The sequence below is a fragment of the Etheostoma cragini genome, chromosome 23 (assembly GCF_013103735.1).
Source record: "Etheostoma cragini isolate CJK2018 chromosome 23, CSU_Ecrag_1.0, whole genome shotgun sequence".
Lineage (NCBI taxonomy): Eukaryota > Metazoa > Chordata > Actinopteri > Perciformes > Percidae > Etheostoma > Etheostoma cragini.
In genome coordinates this window covers 9,594,805-9,618,238 of record NC_048429.1, presented here as the reverse complement: position 1 = coordinate 9,618,238, position 23,434 = coordinate 9,594,805, and the positions used below count along the sequence as shown (strand labels likewise).

General features: G+C 42.2%; 1 protein-coding gene across 1 annotated transcript; it reads left to right on the top strand.

The window, feature by feature from the left end:
* The first annotated feature begins 10,535 nt into the window (after window positions 1–10,535).
* gpr37b (G protein-coupled receptor 37b) lies at window positions 10,536–22,886 on the top strand. Its single transcript, XM_034862940.1, has 2 exons — window positions 10,536–12,365; window positions 21,667–22,886. The coding sequence occupies exons 1-2, from the start codon at window positions 11,304–11,306 to the stop codon at window positions 22,480–22,482; spliced, it is 1,878 nt and encodes a 625-aa protein (XP_034718831.1). The 5' UTR covers window positions 10,536–11,303; the 3' UTR covers window positions 22,483–22,886.
* The last annotated feature ends 548 nt before the right edge of the window (window positions 22,887–23,434 follow it).

Genomic DNA, 23,434 nt, shown 5'->3' with positions numbered 1-23,434 from the left:
CTTTTCTTTCCATTGATCTTTTGTTCTTGTATCACGTTCCGTCTTTTTTTCTCCATGACTGTGATTCTTTTAGTTGTACATAACCGTTAAGGCTGAGAAGTGAGTATGTGTGTGTGTGTGTGTGGCATGCATAAAAATGTATTCCCGGTTGCAGCATCATCATCACTCTGATCTACTGTTAGTGCCCTCATTTTGAGCCAGTCTATGTTTATTGCAACCTAATGTTTGGTTTAGTCATAGAAAATGATACTAGCACCTTCCTATCTGCATAAGAAACTGACTCTGAAGCCGTACAGTTACACATTACAATTTGCACACAAACAGGCAACACAGTGTTTCACCTTCTGAATTGCTCCTAACACGTGAGTGTAAATAAGCCTGTTTAGCTGTAAATTTGGTACTTCATCATTTTTCCGCAGCAATAATTATTGGACACTTGTTTTATCTTGCTTGCATTTCCACTCAATACAGAATCGGCTGGCCGGTTGAATTATGCATGCATGTTGGTTTTTATTACAGAAGCAGATGTCTCAGCTGCAATAATGGAGGAAGTTGGAGTGTTATTATGTTGTTTTTTTTCCTCGCTCTCTCTGGTTGAAGTGATGATGACAACTTTGCGGTCTCTCGGCTCAATATGAATGAAATCTTCAGACACTGCGACATAGTGAAGAGGTCAGGTATGGGTTTGTTGCGCTGCCAATATATATCCAACCTCATTTTAATTTTTCTGCTCTCTATTTCTCTGTCATATCATCCCTGAACTTTGAGCCATAATGTTGTTTCATACGGAATTTAATATCTGAATTGTCCCCGTTTCTCCACACACCAACCCATAATTTAACAATGTAATGAAGGCTGAAACACAACTACTGTACATCGTGCATCTCTAAATCACACACACTGTTTTCTCATCACCCACAGACATTACAGAAATAATGTGCGTGTACCCTGCAGCAGAAATGAACACCATTGCAGACTATATCTGTATCTTATAGTGACCAGTGTTGGCAGTTGCAAACCTATACTTTCTAAGTAATTCATGTGGTATTTTACAGCCCTTGTGGGGGTTCTTTTCCAATTCCATCAAGTGCAATGCCTTGGTGACCTTTTAAACCCTGCTCTCACTCCTTCAACCCTTATAAAAACTGTAATTGTATTTTTGTCATTTAGACCCAAGCTGTGAGAACATTTGTATGTAACAAATGAATTCTGACTACACTGAATGTTCAAAATCTGCCTTACATTAAGTTGGATCCCTGCTGCATAGTACACATCCCAATTGGCTCAAAGCATAAAAAATGTCTCTAATGTGTCTGCTTCGGTTATTGCCACCTGCACATTCGTAGTTCTGTATTTTACGTCCTTTTCTTAGTTGCCTCAAGGCTTAGAAGACCTTTTCCAACCCGTTTCCTTGATCATAACCCCAGCTTCAGGCCAAGCTGAAGGCTGAAAATGTGAATGTGAATGTAGCAGTGCTTTGCAGATTATGTTTGAACTTCTAGGAGATACACAAAATAGATGCACTTGTACTTGTTTAGAAAATGATACCAACAATTCCTCCAAATCATGCAACAATATTGGTTTATTCCTACCATCCCACATGACATTGGGAGCGTGTTGTAAATTAACGCCCTTAGCGGTGGCAGGGAATATGACCCACAGGAGCGTTTTCCTTCCTCATATCTAAACCAGAGAAGGTAACAGTCGCGGTTTTAAACACGGCGTTAACATTGTGAAACGATCCCAGTTTGGTTACATTTCGGCAACAAAACGACTTAGTTAAATTTAGAAAAAGGTTGTGGTTTGGGCTAGAATCAGTACATCTGTTACCTTACTTCACTTTGAGTTGCACATGTAATGCAGAAAGAGACATAGTCCTGTTTTTTCCGTAAAGTAAAAATAAATTTGAGCGAGAGTGAAAATAAGGCAAGACAAAAGTCCCATGGCCCACGAATAACTTTAGCCGCCGCTAGTCATAGGGTCATAATATAGTAGTATGTACATAGTTTATTTATACTGTACATTATTATTTGTATGCATCCTGAATCTTTACTGTAATTTTAAATGAGGCAACTGACTGTCAACAACCGTTAAATCTAATATCAAAAAAAGATAAGTAATTTCTAAAATATGTGGTGGTCATTCAATTAGGGTACAATATGACAATATGAGAGCAATATTCAAAATGTATGATAACCACCCCTTAAAGGCATTCCTCCATGTACACAAAGTATGGCAGAAAGATGAAGGGATAGCTGTGTGAAGCTGTCAGGCAGCAGACACTGTCCAGCAGGACCCTTGAAGAGTTAGAACTTCTCCCCCCCAGCGTCTTCTTTCATGTTTGGGTCACAGACTTTGCCTTCTCCTTGCTGGTTGGAGGCCAGATGCCTCCTTGGGGGTCTGTAATGTGCTGTGGAGTCAGCAGCTTCTACTGTCCACACCCAGAAATGTGTATGCACATTGACATGCACTGCATGTCGAAGACCAGGCCAACAGTACAGAAGCGACAGCAAGAACAAACACACAAACGCAACAAACAGACACATACATAGATGCCATTACCTGTTGAACACAGTTGTAACACACTGTTTGTGCACACACTCGTGATAATGAGGAGCCCTTTGGAGCCAGGATTAATGAAGCAGCAAACAAGGTCACAATGAGCCACAATCTCATCAAACTCTTCTGTCGCTTTGCTTTCCTTTCTCTATCTCTTCATTTGTTGGTTGACTTCATACCGTAAGGGAAGATACAAATAGGTAGGTAGGTAGGTACGTAGTACTAGGCAGGTAGGTGGAGTATTTTTTCTGTCACGCAGTACAGTGCTGGTATGAGTATGGGTGCTTATTAGCAGATCCCCTATGGCCAATTTAAAACTCTGGGTGATTAGGTTTCCTTTTCCAACCCCAATACTGGAAAACACTAAACTACAGAGAACACACGCAGAGAGATACACACATTAGAGTATTAGAGAATATGGATGAGCATGGAAACATGCACTAAGAAAAACATGCACAGAGAGCACACCCTTGGGAATATTCCAGCTTCCGGCTTGTAAATAGCAGAGCCAAACCCACGTTGTATCACTTCAACCATCACACCAAATTCATTTCCTCTGCAGTCATTAATAGCCCCTTTGGTACGCATACTCGCAAAATTCGTAAGGACTTGGGGTTGTCCCAGTAACAAATTTCAAAGGGCGTAAGGGTTTGAGTAAACACTTACCAAGCCCTTTCCTTGATTTTGCATCAATGTCACTTTCTGATGCGAGTTGAGTGCAGATTTGAGTTGCGCATGCGTCACTTTGCGACAAGTAGCATTTAAGATGCTAACGAGAGACTTCTGCAATGTCAATACAGCAAAAATGGACCTGCTTAACAAAGTTGGTTCACTGCTCGCTACAAGCTAGCAATCAAACACAATGAAGACTGTCGGTTGAATGGCGTTTTGAGCCAACGTTAGCAATCAAACAATCACAGATAGCAAAAATGTTTTTGAAATGATTAACATCTTCTTTTATTGTTTGTCATGAGAAAAGTTTATTATTTTATGGATGTCACAAATTTTATGTATGACATGTTATGCTGTAAACCATTCAAATCTGAGCATGCGCAACTCACATCTGCACTCAACCAGAGCCGGTTTGACTCGACTCTCTTTGGGTATGACACTTTATGCCGTAAACCGTTTATGTCTGAGCATGCGCGACTCACATCTGCTCTCGACTCACATCGGGCAGTGACAGTGATGCAGACTTCACCAAAGGGAATTACCCACAGTTCAAAGCGTTGCGACGTACAACCCCCGAGACCATAGGGAAATCCAGAAATTACAAAGGTAAACAACAGCACAACACACAACCACAGAACGGAAAGGACCGGTTGTCCAGCTTGTAAAATTGCTGTCCCAATCCCATTTATACCGATCTGAGCCCATGTTGCCTCACACACTCACTCACTTACCATCTGAGATCAATTAAGTATGTGAGTCTTTAGTCCTTAGTCCTCAGGGCTCACTTTGGGAGTGGACCAAAGTGTCTCTGTCCAGGGAGGGCAGTAAATGGAGCCTTCCGCAATATCATTAAAATACATGTCAGTGTTAACATCCGGATCAGCTCGAAGACAGATTATCAGGCTGCTGAAAATAAGCACTGTGTTGAATGTTTTACTTCAAAATTCAACCGTCCTCCGCCTGTCTTTAACTCTCTCTTTCAGTGACATAGTGGCACCTGCGGACCAACTGAGGAACTACACACAAGGTTCTTGAGTGAAACATGCAACAGACAATATTCCAACAATTCCCCACTCTCTCTATCTCACACAAACACACACACACACACACACACACACACGTGCACACATACGTACTCACACACACGAACTGCACACTACCTTTAAAAAACAAAAACAAATGTATCTTTTTTTAGACTTCCAGGCAAACAAATATACTGAAGATAAAAAAACCTGGGTTGCATTTGGTGCCCCTGTCTACTACCTTTTCCACCTGAGCGGGACATGGTATCCCACTGTGTTTAAATAGGCAGTGTGTGAAATATCAACCATCTGTGCTGTATTGCTGTGCTGTGCTTCTTCAGTTTAAGAGAGACCTGTTCAGCGAGGATAAAAAGACAAAGGAAGAGCATCAGGTGGGTGCCACTGTGCCTTAATGACCTGTCACCCATAAAAAAAACTTCAATGCCTAGAAAAGTATTGGAATTCATGTAGCAAAGGCATTAGATGACTCCACAGAAAAGGCAATAGAAACTGGCCATGAGGAAGCACACACCAACAACATTTTAGCTGGGCTCTACACTGTACTTTATGGCGAAATTAACATCTTTTGAGGAGAAATTAGAGACACTTTTTGCTTTGCTAAATTTTTAAGCTTGCATAACAAATATTAGACACAGCCAAAGCTAAACATGGGTTAGGACATGAGACACAAAATGAGGAACAGCATCAATCTCAGCAAGGCAAAAAAACTTGAGATTAAAAGAAATTCAGTCTTGGGATAGAGTGGTAATATTGTAGAGGTTTTCATTCTTTAAGTTATCAAACACCGTGAAGACACACACACATTGCCTGTCAGTTTTTCTGGAACGAGATGCCCCTTAACACACACACACACACACACACACACACACACGCATACACGAGAAAGCATGGCGTGGTCTACCCAATAGGGATGCTGTTGCTTTTATTTGAGAGAAAGTGAACTGCTGCTGTAGAGTAAAGTATGCTGTACCTGTCTGTTTCTCTTTATCTCTCTTGTAATCACCAGACAATAAATACAGCAAGACAAAATATGTAGAAACTTTGGAAATTATAATAAAAGAATTGAAAGTGAGTCCTGTTTGTGTATTATAAAAAGAAAAGGGTTTTATTTCCTCCCTACACGTTCTGTGTGAAAAACTAAGAAAATGTGTTGTGTCTGAATATAGAGTTTCCATTCCTTATGTTTCAAACCACAAACCTGGAAAGATGAACCATAGATGAAAAGATGAACAGATAATGTTCAGTTCCATGATCAGTATGCCACATCTCACAGAGACGCTCAAACCACTCCATGCACAAGAAACTATTACGATTAAATAATGATCATAATAAGCTTGCTGAATATCATTTAAATACTCCATAACCATGCACTGAACCCCAATCTGCTTCAGTGAAGCTGCTCAAATTAAAACAGACGTGACTGTGGGTGTTCTGGGTAGCTTCCAGGTCTTAGGATCCAACAAAGGATATGTAGAAATGTTCAACTTACTAATTTGTTACAACAGAGCAAGTATCATAAATATAAATAGAGAAGTCAGTGGAATAATAAAGAGAACATCTTTGCAAAAACAACTTCTCATCTAATTGAAAGTTGTTTTCAACATAATCCAGATTACTTACAAGAGAACAGAAGAGACACTCGTGTATTCCCTTATAAAACACTTACACTCTATAACAGACCACTTCTCATTGATTTCTGTTCTTCTTTCAATGGCATCAGATGATTAAAACGCTTCTTATAGCACTTTAAAGTTCTCAGCAGTTTCCTTTAACACATCTCAAGTAGTAAAGGTTGATAACACACTGTCAACTTCTAAAGCCACTGCCATGTCTTTTTACTCTTTAAATAAAAGACGGTCACAACCTGTCACCCGTTGCACCTAACACACACAAAACAGCCAAAACTCAAGGGTGTTTCCAAAATCCCTCCTTCATCTTTATGGTAGTGTTGTTGCACCAGACCTTTTATACCAAATCATACAAAGCTAGGTAAAAGTCCAATAGCAAACTACTATATTGCTTTAGTCTCAATATGCACTGAGCTTAAAATTAAAGGGTGAGTTCCAAGCTGATTCACAACTTCACATCACCCAATAAGTGTAGAACTATCACTCCATGTTGTTACTGAAGGCAACCAGTCCCTAAATATAATTTTCCTTATTAACCCAATCAGCTAACCAATTTTGGGACTTCATCCCCATAACCGGTATAATTTCAGGAAATATTCTTTATGTGGTCTTATCCAGACTCAGAGGTCAATGTCAATGTCAATGTCAATGTTGCTCCAGGATCTGTGACTGCAGACAGGGTCAAGTAAATGATCAAAAACATTATATTTGAAAGATAATATACGTGTAAATTTGTAATTTACAGAAATGAGGTACATGAAATGAAATGACGGTCCCTGCTGCTTCTTGATTATGTTTGTGTTTTTCTTTTATTATACTTTACTTGCCCAAGACAGATAAATGACTGACTGAATTATGTTCTGTCAATATTGTGTGTGTCAGGGCACCCAGATAGCTCAGTTGGTAGAGCGGGTGCCCATGTATAGAGGTTTCCTCCTCGACGCAGCCGGCCTGGGTTCGAATCCAGCCTGCGGCCCTTTGCTGCATGTCACTCCCCCTCCCTCTCCCCTTTCACAACTTCAGCTGTCCTGTCCATTAAAGGCCTAAAATGCCCCAAAAATAATCTTTAAAAAAAATATATATATATATTGTGTGTGTCTGTGTCTGTGTGTGCATGTGCGTGCGTGTGTGCGTGTGTGTGTGTGCGTGTGTGAACATCTTCCATGAAACTTGGCGTAAAGGCGTAGCATGGGTCTAGGATGAAACCATATTGGTAGAATGCTCTCAATCAGAGCTGTGAGGAGATACAGGGGCAGGAGGAGAGCAATCACAAGTAGTGAAACGCAGTAAGAAGTGAAAGCCAATGACAAAGAAAAAGGACATTAAGATCCAAAGGTAAAATAAGTAGTGAGAGAGACTGTTGGGGGAAGACTGTCATATAATAGATAGTTTTAAGTTTAAACTTGGTGTAATTCAATTTAGCAGGCGATGATGTTTCAGCTGTCCATTGTGTTCTTGCTATTCTTTCCAATAGCACCAGATGGCGGCATTGGGCTTCAAATTGGCATTTGGTGAGCCACTCTGGTTCATATGCTAACCAGGACTACAGCCTGGCAGAAATCCGACAGAAAGCCAACTGAAGATGGGCTGACAAGAAAAAGAACAGTGTTTTGAGGTAAACCGGTACATAAGCTATAGTTTAGGGCATGGAGAGGGGTGTAGCAGGTTAACCTGTGTTTTAGGGGGAATCAGGCCGAGCTGGATTAAATGGATATATTAAGGGTGTCTTGTGGCTCTTAGGTGGAGTGGTCACCCCTCGTCCAGGCTCCTCTTGCCACCTGCTCCTCAGATCTCTGCAGGGTGAATCCAGACAGCTAGCTAGATCTTCTGTCCAATCTGAGTTTTCTGGTACACGACTAAAACAACCATTGAACGAACAGATGTTCCACAAAAGCAAGTTCTTTCCTGTTGCTGTCCTGGGGCTATTTTGGCTCTGTCTGGCACTGCCTATATAGATTGTGATTGGTTTAAAGAAAAGACATAGTGTGTTTGTCTCCAATTCTAGAATGCTGTGCGGACTAGCCAGACCTTCCTACACAGTGCAGTGGAGGAAGGTCTGGCAATGCGAGACTAGAGCCGCCCCTACTCTGCCTCTGTTTGGCTGCTCATCGCTGACGTTAGCCTAGCTATGAAGCAAAGCAGAAGGAGACTCTCCCACTCATCCTGATAGTTCATCAGGACAATTTCACAGTAAAACGGTCTTACTTGGTCTTACTATAGGCTAGCTGATGAATACAATTTCTAAGATTCTATTGATTGCTTGAAAAAGCATAACTTGTGCTGACAAGACTGCAGGGAGGTGAAGGTGTAAATAATTTATATGAGTAAAAGTATGATAACTGTTTCCCCGATAGAGCTTCCTGCGCTGTAATCAAATTGAATCAACTTGACTGTTTCTATAATTCATTGAAGCCTCTGTGTTTGTGGGTCTGTTGTCTGTTTTGTTTAGCCTGTGTGAATGCATGAGTCCATTCATAGTGGTTCTGTTTTGTGGTGTGTGTGTGTGTGAGTGTTTGTTTTCCACACAGCACGTATACAGCAAAATTCATGAAATCTTCATGGTCATAGCATGTTCTCTTGCTGCCTGCATGACCTACTAAACTCAAAACTTTCTGTGTGTGCGTGTGCGTGTGCATGTGCGTGTGTGTGCGTGCGAGTGTGCGTGTGTGTGTGTTTCATGTGTTTACACGCATGGTGTGTGCCCTTGATGTCCCTCTGTGTCTGAACCAATGAGTGTTTCCATGCATGAGTACATCTGTGAGAGAACCTCTCTTCTTTATCTCCATCCAACACACCAACTAGCAGAGTCTCCACGGAACACACACACACAATAGACATGATAATTACATGTGGAGTGTTGTCCTGTGCCTTCCAGCTGATTAAGATTGTACCATGGGTGGCTGTGGTGGTATTTCTAAGGTCAGATACTCAGATACACAATGTAATTTGAAAGTTTTAACCTGTGAAGCCCAAATGGATGCTCAAAATTTACCGAGTGATAAGCTTTGCCGTAATTGGCTCACATTTAAAAGACTAATTTTGAAATCAAAAGGGGGGGGATCAACTATTTCAACTATTGTTTTCATTACAGTAATAATGTATCCATTCATGACATGCAAAGAAAAGTGAACATACAAAAGGTGAATGCCAAATACTCTCCACACCATGTTGAATATCTTACTCACTAATGGCAGATGGATTATTAATATACAACCCATAGTACCCACGGCCTTGCCTGAGTTTTCAAGGTGATACTTTACATGTCAAATTTCTTTCTTTACAACTTTAATTCAGGTAAAGGTGAAGAGATTGGCAGGAGCAACTTGAGTTGTCTATCTTCAGTATTCTCCCCCCTAGTGAAATTTGGCTGGGTGTGAGTGTGTGAGTGTGTGTGTGTGTGTGTGTTTGTGTGTGTGTGTGTGTGTGTGTGTGTGTGTGTATGTGTGTGTGTATGTGTGTGTGTGTGCGCGCGCGCTTCCCTGGCTGGAATTGGCTCCAATCACCTATTTGATGTAGAAGGTCAGCAGCTAGATGTCTGCTGTCTGCCAATGTACTCTCCCCTCTCTCTGTTTTGCTCCTGCATATGTTTTTGGACAAAACACGCGCCCAAAAACACAAGTAAGTATGAATGCAAATATGAAAATGTTTGTAAGTTTATACAACTGCGTGTTTGTGTTTGTATATACTGGCTATGGTGGTATGTTGGACTACAAAGGTTTCCATTTACATTTATTTAGTTGATTTTTACAATTTAACCAAATCCCTTTTATTTTACCATTTAACATTCGGGAGATGTTTCAAGGGTTTATCCATTACTTATACTTTCTATCTTAATCAATTGTTTTTTTATCCACATGGTGTTTTAAACGATTTGAGCTTACAAAGTCCACGTTTTCCCACGAGTTCCTCCCACTGGTACATGGACAGTACCCTTGGTAGAGAATCCCTTGCTCCAGAAAGCTAGTTTGAAAAGATGTCACTATCTTAAATTGAAGAATAACAATCAAAGAAAATACAGGGATACTGACACATTCAGACACAGAGTCAACGTTTAGTTTAAGTGCAATTATCTCAGAGCCATGGGTCAGAATGCACTTTACAATTATTATACTTAAACACAACGTGTTTCCTCTCAGTTTTACAAGTTTAACCTCTATGGTAATGAATAAAGCCTACCGCATTTAGGTTATCATCAAATGTCTGTTTGATAGGCCTATTAAAAGACCTCAGGCATCATATTTATGTGAGAGCAGATTTGATGGATATATGGGGATGGTGCACTTATTGATGCACGTAGCTTTAATACAAGCCACAATCAATGTCCACATCAATTACAGTTAGATCAATCCAGAAACAAGCTGAATATCATATGTGTCCGTTGAACTGGGCAGATCACCTCACGATAGTTATCTTAGATGACACACTTCTCTTTTTGGAGTTGCTTTTCATTTGAGAAAAGTGCAACTATCTGTCCACACTGACAGTTTTTTTTTTCTTACTTGCCTAATATTTAAATTCAATATCACAGCCTTGCCTGTGCGTAAAATCATAAAAACTGGCTGATATTTATATTAGCACGTCTGTAGGGCGTGGCTGGCTTGTCTGCAGGGGGGGGGGGGGTGGGCTGTTGCCGTAGTCTGCTCTGGGACTGCTGGATGCTCCGTGATGGATGAGCAGTGACAGATCGGGGTTAGCCGCCAGGGGAGTCCATTTTCTTCCAGCGCACGGTCCTACCCGAGGAGAAAGCAGAGACACACTGGCCGCAGAGGAGGAAGGGACGAGAAACGGAACGATTTCCAGCCCACCTCTTTCCCTCCCTGCCACTCTCCACTCCTGTGCATCACAATCTAGTGGGCTTTACCCGGACTGCACCGCATTGACGCTACTGTTGCTGGCAGCCGACCCAACCCACTAAAGTAACGCACTAACATCCAGAGAGAGAGAGAGAGAGAAGGAGAGAGAGATAGAGACAGAAAGGGAGAATCGTTTTTTCTAGCTGATATTATACCCACAGCTGGAAACTAGATGCTGTGCGGATGGTTTGCGCGGATATGCAGCAATTCCCTCTCCACCTCTCTTTGCTTTTTTCTCTCTGGATCCGGACTCTGATTCGCTGTCCTGCTCGGTAATGCTAAGACTTTGGAAACGGGAGTGACTCTGGGGGTGAGGCGGCGATTTGGAGATTACTGCATACTGCGAGACAAGAGAATTTGGATATAACTTGGCTTACAAGTTTGCAGAGCTCACATCATGAATGTGGCCGTCTACTTGAAACCGGGAGCTCCCCACTGTGCTGTTTCCAACATGGGTGTTGACTGAATGGAGGAGCCTCCCCGCGCTGCCACAGAGGTATGAAGAGGCACTTTTGAGGCTTGAAACAGCTCTCAATAATTTCTGGACCATGCTGATTCTGCCGCCTAGGACGTTATTTGTGTTAGTAGCCCACGCGCATGTATTAGTATGTCTAAGAAACAATGGAGAAGTACGAGCTAAAGAGGACAGCAACACCAGCGCATACTCTGCAAGGACTTTACATGGGTCACTCCGGGAGAGTCATCAAAACAAAGCCTGGGACCGCGCTCTCTCGTCGGGGTACGCCACAGGTGCGTCCTCGGCGGAAATGCAGGCGCAGCGGGCAATTATCCGAGGGCCCCTTAACTCCACTCACCCCTGGAAGAGGGGGATTGCAGGAGAAACAAGGCGAACTGGACACAGCAAACGAGACTTCAGTAGGACTGTGACACCCGTGGAGGATCCCAACGCTGTCTCCCATTGGGACCCGACGCGCCACCACAATAAGAGGATAAAGTTGAATGGCGGTTTTAGTAGTACGGGGACGCCAGCAGGTGGACACTACAATGCGGCTAAGCTCTCTTCAATAGGCCGTGGATACGGAGGAGGGGGGCCCGAGGAGGGCGACAGGCACAAGAGAGGCACAAAAGACGAGCAGAAGAAAGCCTTGAAGAGGGGGAGAAACCGGCTGAACAAAAGCTCAGGGGTTTTGGCTCAGCCTCGCGCGTCGCCGTGGGAACCCATCCCCAAGCCGGTGGCCCTCACCTCCACCGACTTGCCCTTTGACCTCTTCACCAGGAGGACCGAGTTCTTTACTTTCAGGGAGGAGAACCCCTGGGACGCCACGCCGATAACCCCTCCCAGCTCACAGGATTTCGGGGACGAGATCAAGAATCCCTTTTACCCGGTTACAAGTGAGACTTACGGCGCTTACGCGATCACCTGCGTCTCCGGGGTCATCTTTCTGGTGGGGATAGCGGGTAACATTGCCATCCTGTGCATCGTGTGCCAGAACTACTACATGAAGAGCATCTCCAACTCACTGCTCGCCAATTTGGCTGTCTGGGATTTTGTGCTCATCTTCTTCTGTCTGCCCATGGTGGTTTTTCATGAGCTGACAAAGTCCTGGCTGCTGGGGGAATTCACCTGCAAAGTGGTGCCCTATGTGGAGGTAAATCTATTTTATTATTTTTTTGCATTTTACTGTGCTCTGAAATATATCAGACAATTATTCCATATTGTAGAGGAGTTTTGACGCAATGGGCAGGATAGCCTTCTGCAGGGATCACAGGGGGCTCGACCATCATCCACCTCGGCTGAATGTGATCACACCTCTATAGTGACAATAGACTATATGTTAGACTGCGGTACCAAAATGAAGATTCACACTCTTGTTGTCTAAATGGACTGAAAGAGTCAGGGTTGCAAGCCCTGATTGGCCAGAAAGAACACATGCATGGCTATAGGATGTCACCTCAGCCAATAACAAGGAGACGCTGTGTGTCACTTATACACTTGCTACTGGAGAGAAACAGCCTCACCTAGCCCTCAAGGGGTGAAGGCATCACACACATACCTACACATAAATATACACCAGGATGTATGATCTCCCACTTCACTCTAACCTACTCTTCTCCTGTTGCTTTCACTCTATACAGTTGATAAAACACATTATAGGTAACAGATTCTTCATCCTACATTACTCTCTCTTGTTGTTTTTCTGTTCATGAGGAGTGGATAGATGCCAGCCAGGTTGTTCACACTGTGTTGATACCTTTCCTTTTGTGTGTGCACTGCAATTACACAAGTGTCAGATTCGCCAGCAAGGTGAATGTCTTTTGTATAAAACAGGGGTTTCCAGCTCAGGGCTCTTAAGCTTGTTTTGAATGGCCACTGTCAAAACCTGGCTGAAGGAGGGACAAAGTGGGTGGACAGCACACATAATTTTAAAAAGGGTTTATCTTAACCCAAATGCATCATAAAGTAAACATCTAACCAAATTGTAGGAAATGCACCTACAGTATGGGTGGCATCTGAGATGCTGTACGGTTCAACAAAAAGAGGACAGCAAGTGTAATCAAACTCAGATGTCAGGGGAGAGAGAGAGAGAGTCTGATGTTCTCCAGCTTCACCAGCCAGGCAGTGAGCCAGAACAGGTGACCAGCATGCGGCTCCGCCCTCTGGAGACCACAGGGAGGGCTGTCACATCATGAAGTGATCATATGAGCTGGTGAACATTATGGTATTATCCTCAAATCAACCTTGATGCTAGAATTTCTATACTTGATTAATTTGGAGATGTTGAGCTTTGATTTTCACAAAATTTTCTCTGGTCGTTTTAAATACAGGTACATAGCCTCTTAGTTAAAAATCATAACACTAATTCTGCATGGAAATAGGTCACAACTAGAGAAATCTAAATATGGTTTTGAGTCACAACCAAGTCTGCTCATATTCACGTGAAAGTGGGTGTACAGTTTGAGTATAGGAGCAGCCTATATGATTTAAAATTGCTACCAAGCAGATTGCTAGCATTTTTACCATCTTCCATTCTTTTCTGCAATCTTGCCACCAAGCTTTGTCCTCACTGACCACATACTTTTCGAACACCTTGTGAGTGCATACAGTATGTCAGTAAGTGTTAATGATTGGGCATTCAGAGGGAGATAGAGCCCCTCACTGTGGTCTTACAGATGAGCTGCCTAAGAACCACAGGATATTATTTAATCATTTTAATAACCTACTGAAGGGCATAGACCAAATGACTATTCTTCATGCACAGTGTGTGTGTGTGTGTGTGTGTGTGTGTTGTGTGTTTGTTCATGCGTGTGCACAGGCCATGAGTAACGCAGCCTGGGGTTCACTCTCTCCCTGGGGAACAGGGAAAAACACACACACACACACACACACACACTATGAGTTGACTTGACTTCATTCTTCACTTAACCCAAAATCAGTCATGGGGAATATCATCATTTGGCCTGAAATAAAGACGTATATAGTCACACATGCTTGAGTCTACACAACCACACACTCTCACACAAAAATTAAACCCAACTTCACGTATCCATGCATGCATAATCATAAAGTGGTACAGATAATGCATCACCGTCCCTGAGAGTGGAGTCTCCCAGCATGCTGCGTTCAGGAACCTTTGTTTTATTCAGTTTTTTTTAGAGCGTGGAATCGTCCAAACCTCAAAGAGAAAGCCATTTTAGGTGTGAGATGTGAGAAAACATGGCAGTAGGAAATACTGCACGAAATAAAGATGTGGGTTACAGCCAGCTTGCATTATTTCAGATACACTCCTGTTTCACGCTGCTGTCATTGCAGACGACCCTTCTAGGCAGTAATGCAGAGCCAAAAATTTCGGCAGAACTAATGGGCAATAATTGTTTTTTTTTTGTACCTGGCAATTGATTAGAATAAGACATGAATAGGCTAGATTAACAAATAACCAGTGCAGTAAGCATTTCATAAGCCAGAAGGGGGATAAGTAATGTTTTAAGGTTTATTCAGAATTTTGCTGCTGGAAAGCAGGGATTTTAAAAGAACGTTTTGGCTCATTACACCTGAACATAGTTTTTTGTATGAATCAGTTTGGAAAGAATGTTCAGCTTTAAAAGTAATACAAAATTGTGTGTTTTTTATGCAACATTGCTCTTTATTGGTTGATGCCAAACAGCTAAGTTTGTTGTTCAGCACCATAAAAACACAGGTACTCACAAGAAGAAGTATATTATATTGTTATAACAATTCTAGAAAATGAGATGGACAACACACATCTGGTTGTTAAATACTGTGGTACCCACCTACATCTATGCATAACGCATGTATAGAATGTGTAGACATACATTTAAAGTATGTACTGTATATGTAATTTATACTGCAATATTTATAGAATTAAAAGGCATTTTGTCAGCTTTCTCAGACTGTTTCTATGGTTATCATGAATGTCTCTTAATTATTAATTACTACTTCCATTAGTAGACAAAGATGGCTGTGTTCACACCTTCTTTTAAACCTGATTTACAGCTAATTGCAAATCCCCATCATGGGACATACATCTAGCCCCTCTCTAGAGACTCATTGTCTCCTTAGTGGTATATTGGCAATTCCACTAACAGCCCCGCCATATCAATGTTAACATATGCTATCAAGTTTGAGATCTAATGGCTTATATTGATTGATAGTACATGTGCAAAAATGGGTTTTCCAATTAGAAAGTATAGTTTAAGTGTCACTATTTGGAAATGTTATTGCTTAAAGAGTGTACTAAAAGGACTGAATTTCAAAGTAACCCTTTAGTCCAAAACAAATTCTTTACCATATGAACCGTCTGGTGAATCCTTTATTGTGTGTGCCTTGTGTTGTATACATCAGGCTTCTACTGTGCTGTACAATGGTTGGCAGTCCAAAACTGTAGGCTGTCTTTGCTGTGGTACAGTGGGCTTCAGCAGGCAGAGAGAGAGAGAGAGGGAGAAACAGACTATTGAAGCAGAGCGATAGTTTGGCTGAGGAAAGTGAAAGAGCAATAGATTGGGAGAGAGAGGGAGAAAAGGAGAGGAGGGCTGCATGGAGCCACAGAGGGCCAGAGGTAGATCCATATATTGTGTTGAAATTGGTGGTAATGGCAGGGAATACATCAGCTTGACACATTCACTGTTCCAAACAGCACGTGCACTTACACACACACACACACACACACACACACACACACACACACACGCTTTCAAGTTTGTAACCAGAAATAGAAATTCAGTTTTGTGCATGACTGTGCAACATCCAGGAGCTCATATCCTAACACTATTTTTTTCATTGGTGTTCCTATGTTCCAAAATACCAACTTCCCCAATCGCCAAATTTAATTTCTATCACTATCAATGAGATTTTTTCCCCCTTCTTATATCAAGAGAGTATACAAAAAAGGTCTGGTTTCTTGCTATATACAGTTATATGCATCCATCACCATGTGTTTGTCTGTCTGTCCCTGTAGACTCACACATACACACGCACAAAGTCAATCGGGTGTGCTGATCCTCCAGATGGTTGGGATGGTCTGCTGTGCACTGATCACTGCCCATGGCTGTTCTTCCTCTCTCTCTCCTTCCCTCTCTCTGCATCAGCTATCTGTGATTAGAAGCACGCCTCAGGGGGAACACACAAACACGCACACACACACACAAACACACACACACGTGGCACACATTTGTGCTTTTACACTGAATGCACACATACAGTTAAAGTCTAGACACAACACAAAAACACAAAGTAAGTACACACACTTGGTCTCATGCCCTCTCCGATTCTCAGCCCGTCCGTCAGACACGCAAATGATAGTTAATTGGAAGATATGTAAATTATTCAGGGCATATAATTAGTGACTCTACATAATGCATCATGGTGAGTCCATTCAGTCAGCTCTTTGTCCGTGGATGAGTAGATATTGTGTTTTGAACGATTAGACAAGACCACACAACAGCATGAAGCAAAGATTAGGCTTGCTGTTGGATGCAATTAGACAAATTGATAATTATCCATGTAAATATCAAATATTCATTGGATGATTACCATTTTGAATTAGGTGTGTTGGTCAAAAGAAAATGAACATCAGTTTCAGTTTAAAGCGGAACCAACTGGCTTGTGGCCAGCCGTGTTAGAATAGAATAGAAGAGAATATGAAAGCTACTGCATTTTGTATTGCCTCCAGCATTATACTTTTAGACATGGATCAATGACCTAGGATTGGACCGTCAACTACTGTACACTGAGAGCAGAATACATCTTAAATAATGTAATGTCCAGTGGGAAATCAGCCACAGGTCAGAATGTGATTTAATTGAAAATAAATGTACAGTATTGTGCAAAGAAACTGCCTCGGAAACACTGTATTTTACTGTAAAAGGCAGAAAGAAACAGATAGAGAAACACAGTAGTATTACTAAATAGTAATACTGTTATGGATGGTTGCTATTAATTGAATTGAATAAAAAAAAGAAAAAGAGAAATAAAGTGAATGCTCGCTCTACTTAATTTTTTATTCTATGGTATGTTCCAGAGAGACACACACACACACACACACACACACACACACACAGGCACAATTGTAATAATCTTGCATTAATGTGGACATGCACACACACACACACACACTCAAATAATGTGTGTGTGTGTGTGTGTGTGTGCTCACAAACATTAGATTTCTGTCTCTCCCAGACACACAGCCCAGCTGTTAGACGGATGGTGGCTGTCAGTGACAGGATCTCTGTGGTTAGAGTTATGGTCTGCTGGAGCCTACACTGGGTCACACACCTAATCTAGAAATTGGACTGTAGCTAGAATAACCCATTGTCTGCCTGGCTCATTGCCATAAGAGTGTGTATGTGTGTGTCTGTGTGTGTGTTGTTGTTGTTGTTGCTTTTGTTGTTGTGTCTCCACATTAGCCCATTCATCACTTGATAACACCCATTACCTCTGACAGTGGCTGTAGTCACATCATGGCTGCACAGGCTCCACCAGTCCTTGTTAAAACCCAATTAATAAGATGAGGCCATTGTGCCACCAGCTCACAAGACCTTTAATCAGGAAGTTAATGGGCCGTTATTAAAAACAGCACCAGGGGAAAATGTCTTTGTCACCTGCTGCGCAGATAGGAGATCAGACATGTGTTGTGGATGAAAGGCCTTTTTGTGTTTTATGGCCTTTTTTAGTCTTTGAAGTCCAAGGTTGAGAAGAAATGTATAATATGAAGCGGAAGAAATGGTTCTTCACAAGCTGTGGATCATCTGTTTGACAGGTCATTTTTCAACAACAGTTTTGTTTGCAAATTTAGACGGTCGAAGGAGATGGTTTTACAGATGATTCTGGGAAATACACATATTTATTCTCTTGCAGAGAGTTAGATGAGAAAATCGATACCACTCTCATGTCAAAATTAATACACAGCTACAGCAAGTTATCTTAACTTAGCATAAAACAGTTAGCCAGGCTCAGTCCAAAATTAGCAAAAGACATACAAAAACAGTATATATTATACATTAAAAACAACTCTTTATAAGTATACTTCATATAACACCACAAAAAATATTTGAGCAATTACTTAATAGTACTAATAATACTAATAAGTGAGCTGCTATTAAACGTACAGACGTGTATAGTAGTATATTCTCATCTAACTCTTGACAAGAAAGCAACTAGGCGTATTTCCCAAAATGACATTTTATTTTTATATAAGTAGTACAATTTAAAGGATAATATTTAAGGAGCAACATTTCCAGCCCCGAGGTGTGCCGGCATGTCATGTTGCCAGCAGGTAAATGAACATGACAAGGTCAAAGCAGCTATCTGGGAGAAATGCCACATTAACATTGTTAATCATTCTGAAGATGTCGAGGCTTACTTCTCTCTTCCTGTCACTTTGGACTGTCTCTTACTCACTGATGTCTTCTGCTGCTGTTGTCTTCTATTCATTCATTTCTTTCTTTCTTCCTTCCTTACTTTCTTCCACCCACTCTTTTTCATTTTTACATTCTTCTGTCCCCTTTTCTCTGTCACTCATTTGCATAACCCCTTCCAACAAATGCAAACAGCTTCATCACCCCACCAGGCCTGACTCTTGGACTCTTTCTCTCTCTCATCTCCTCTCAAAGCTATGCTTGTTCATCCTGCCCTTGCTCTCCACCCCGACACGCTGATCAAAGCTGGGTTACCGGGGTCCTTCATGACAGCCTTTAAAGCCGTTCCAGCTCTGTTGTTCAAGCTATGAAATATTCACTACGTGCAAGCACCTGTCCATGTGGACTGGATGGGTATTTGTGTGTTCACTTAAAGCCACCACATATGAGACTACAGGTGTGCTTGGTGTGCACGTTTACAGATAAAAAAGTGGGTCACAATAGGATTTAACTATTAGAATAAATAACAACTTTATTTTCTAGGGATATACAGTATGTAGGGCCAATGTGCAGGGGCCAATTAAAATTATTTTTCACTGATAATAACCGGCTGTCAAAAACATCCCATGGTTCTCCATTAAAACACTAAAATATATTTCCAACACAGCGTTATACCGGTTAGCTGTGTCGTGGGATGTAGAAATAAATAGCAGAGAGCAATTTTTGTAAACGGTATACACACGGATGGATGAGTCAGAGAATGAAGTGAGCATATTTGCTGTGGGTCAGAATTATCGTATTTTATTTATAGTGGAGATGAGGAGAGGCTGTCAAAATCCTGTTTAAACTTTAGTGCCATAACAGCTCCAGACAGACACTCATCTGTCCATGGATTTTACACAAAAGACATTAAAAATATATTTTTAGATATTATAAATTACATTGGAAATTGTTTTTATTCCCTGGGTCAAGGTGCCATCAGTTTAAACTCTATGTTGTAAACAATTCACTATGTTTGTAATGTGTCAGATAGTGGTAAAATGAGCATGTTCACTCTAAGGCCTACATGCATTATGCCTTCATGAATGTTTAATTTGCTGCTCAGTTACAGTACAAGTGATCTAACAAACTCAGAAGTAAGCTGTTTTTGGACAACTTCAACATAGTGTCTTTCTTTGATCCAAGTTTTTTTTTGCCAGTCCAATCAAAACAACTGCAAATCCTTGAATTTAACAAGAACAGACATTGATGATTAAAAAGATTTTGGGTGCCAGGCTTTCCAAGCATGGGTTCATGTAAGATGACAACATCTGCCAAGTGCACTCACAATTTTGACAACCTGCCCAAAGCACCTAAAGGATTAATCAGTCAAGAGTGTGAAACATGCTGGGCTTAAATATATTCCAAGTTGCTCTGGGGAAAATCACTTAAAAAGTGAATGAATACTTATTGTGATGTTTTTTTCAAATTTCTAAACAATTCACCACAATAATAGTTACAAGATTGTAGTGTAGCAGCAGATTTAAAAAAAACGCCGGGGTCCAGAACACAGTCACATCGGTTCCAGTTACCGTCCAGAGCGCTGAAGCGTGTTGATGGTTTATCTACCTCACTTACCCCTCGCTGTTTCCTTCATTAGCCTGGATAGGCAACCATGTGTGTCAAAGGGTCCTTGTGTCAGTGTGTGTGTGTGTGTGTCTGTGTGTGTGTGTGTGTGCGCGTGCGTCTAAGGCCTAGATACACAGAACATCTTGCATTGTACATCTATATCTGTCCAGGAAGTGTTTGGAGCACTAAAGCCGTGGCTCATTGGGGCCATCTGGAAAGCTAGCTGTTGTAATTACATTTGATATGAAGGGAGGCAAGGAAGGAGGAAAGGAAGGATGTATAAAAGGGGGGAAAGAGGGTGAGGAGAGAAGGGAGAGTTCAAAAGAGGAGAGATTAGTGAGAGTCATAGGGAGAAAGGTAAGCAAAGATGAGACTGGATGGAGGATGGGGGATCAGTGGCTGTTCTGGCAGATTTTAGTGCTGGAGACAAAATCATAGAAGGAACTGGTTCATGTAAGGACAGACGTCCGCTCTCTCTTACACACACACACACACACACACAAGCGCACACACACACAAACACACACACACACACACACACACACACACACACACACACACACACACAGCTGCAGAATGTTTTTCAGACTGTGCACACTCGGCCAAAATGACTGCTAATCCAACAGATGCTTTCACATGCTGAGAAAATTTGTGAGCTCTCTGACAATTTGAGGACTTTTTTTACATTGTGAATGTAGAGGCAATGGCAAGCAATTAGTTCAATTACATGAAGGCTTTAAATGAAACATTACCAGAAAAAGGGTGATGTATAGGAAGTGTGTTAAATAGTAACACTCATTGAACATAAGGTGCAAAAATACATTAGAATAAACAAGTGCAATGCTATTTAATCCACCCTGTCACTCCCTTGCTCTGCTTGTCTGTGTGGTCTCTATTTCTGTCTGTGGTTTCTCTTTTCTCACATACACACATTCAGGGAGTCTACACAGTGCTAATAGCAGCTTACAGCCTGCCATTGTGCTTGTGTTACTCCACTGCTGGTAATTACACCAGTGTTAGCTGCACCAAAAGGCCATTTCTGTGTGCCCTGCTGTTTATTTACGTGGTGGTGGCTGACTTGTCAACTTGTGGAAAGGCCTTTGTTTGTGTGTGATGCAGCAGCCCTTCCTTAAGATTCTGCAAGATACTGTCCGACATTTTCTACACTGAAGATCATTTTGTCAGTTCCTTGTTATTCTGTTATTATTCTTTTAACACTGGGAACTCACAACCACCCATCTGGTCGTTAAAAATGATTGTAGATTATCTCTTTGAGGCTATTGTTAGCACAAGCTCTAAAGCTATTCTCGCCTACAGTCCTGTGCCTCATTATACATAGAGTTTCATATTTAACAGCATTCTTGAGGCACCATGAGTCAGTCAAGTAAATGATTGTACATGCACACCATGACTAAAAGGACTGTGATTCTGACGAATGATGTAAGAATTTGTCTTTGTGTGTTCCCTCAGGTGGCCTCCCTTGGTGTGACCACCTTCACCCTCTGCGCTCTCTGCATTGACCGCTTCCGTGCAGCCACCAACGTCCAGATGTACTATGAGATGATCGAGAATTGCACCTCCACTACAGCTAAGCTAGCTGTCATCTGGATTGGTGCTCTCCTATTGGCCCTCCCAGAGCTCCTCATCAGACAGCTGGTGGCAGAGGACACAGGAATCCCAGACGAGCCTCCCGTTGAACGTTGTATTATTAGGATATCCACCTCACTCCCTGACATGCTCTATGTGCTGGGCTTGACCTACGAGGGCGCTCGGCTGTGGTGGTGCTTTGGCTGCTACTTTTGCCTTCCTACCCTCTTCACCATTGGGTGCTCCTTGGTTACCGCGCGCAAGATCCGGCGCGCAGAGCAGGCCAGCGTTCGTAGCAACAAGAAGCAGATCCGGCTGGAGAGCCAGATGAACTGCACCGTTGTGGCGCTGGCAATTGTCTATGGTGCGTGCGTGGTGCCTGAGAACATCTGCAACATAGTTTCCGCGTACATGGCAGCCGGTGTTCCTGAGCACACCATGTCTGTGCTCCATCTCCTCTCCCAGCTGCTGCTCTTCTGTCGAGCCGCTGTGACGCCGGCGCTGCTGCTTCTCCTGTGTCGCCCGCTGGGCAGGGCCTTCCTGGACTGCTGTTGTTGCTGCTGCTGTAACCACGAGCCCTCTTCAGCCACCGCCAGTGATGATAACGAACACGAGTGTACCACCGAGCTGGAGCTGTCGCCCTTCAGCACCATCCGCAGGGAGCTGAGTAACTACACACCTGCTGGCTCCAACTGCTAAACTGACACTCCTCATCAGGGATGGAGATTTCACTAGCCTGCTATTAGCCTTTGGCAGACTAAGCTAGGAGAGTTTTGCCTTACCTAGTCTAGTCCCATTTTTAAATGGGTGCATGAACTAAGTTGGACACTGAATATTCACATTCAGCCAGTGTTCATAAATCTTCAACTTTCATTCCTAACAATGATTCGGTACATTTGCAGTACTATATTACCCTAATTTCCAAGGAAAGCTAACAAAAGCTAAATCTTCTTTCACTCATGCCCTGGGGCGCTCTTAAAAGAGGGTCAGTACATAACCCTGACCCTGTGTGTTGTAGACTTTGTATCCCTGAATATCTTATGACAGTTGGGAGGCCTCTTAATCTGTCTTATGTGTGGTTCTTCACAGGAAGTTAAATTAGGTTAATCATAGGGCTGCACAATTAATCAAATTTTAATCGCGATCACAATTTTGACTTTCCACGATCAAATTTGCAGGTCGAGCGATTATTTTTTTTAAAGCGTCATTTCAAAGAACGCTCCTGGTTTTTTGCTAAGCCCATCTACCGCTCCGTAAAGTCCTCTGATCATGAGCCAGTCAGAGTAGTTCCCTGCACCCCGTGCAGCTTAGTTTCTAGATGTAGACAGTCACAGAGGACAGAGTAACGGGAGTAAAACTCAACAGACAGCGGTCGGTTATTCATCGGTTTTAAGGTTTACCAGTTTACTAGTAAACGCAACATTTTGTCCCGTCTGTTGTTTTTCAGACAACAGCAGTGACCCGTGCTAGTCGGTGCTTGTAGCGTCTGTTAGCTGTTAGCTCCTCTAGGACGCACCGGTGCTAATGCCCTTGCATCCGCTGCAATGTGGTTTATATGGATATGGTTTAATTTTGCGTTGCATGACCCATTTCGTCTGTAAAGCCGTGCCTGTGTTGAATCTCTCCTCTACTCTTACTCCGCGCCCGGCCA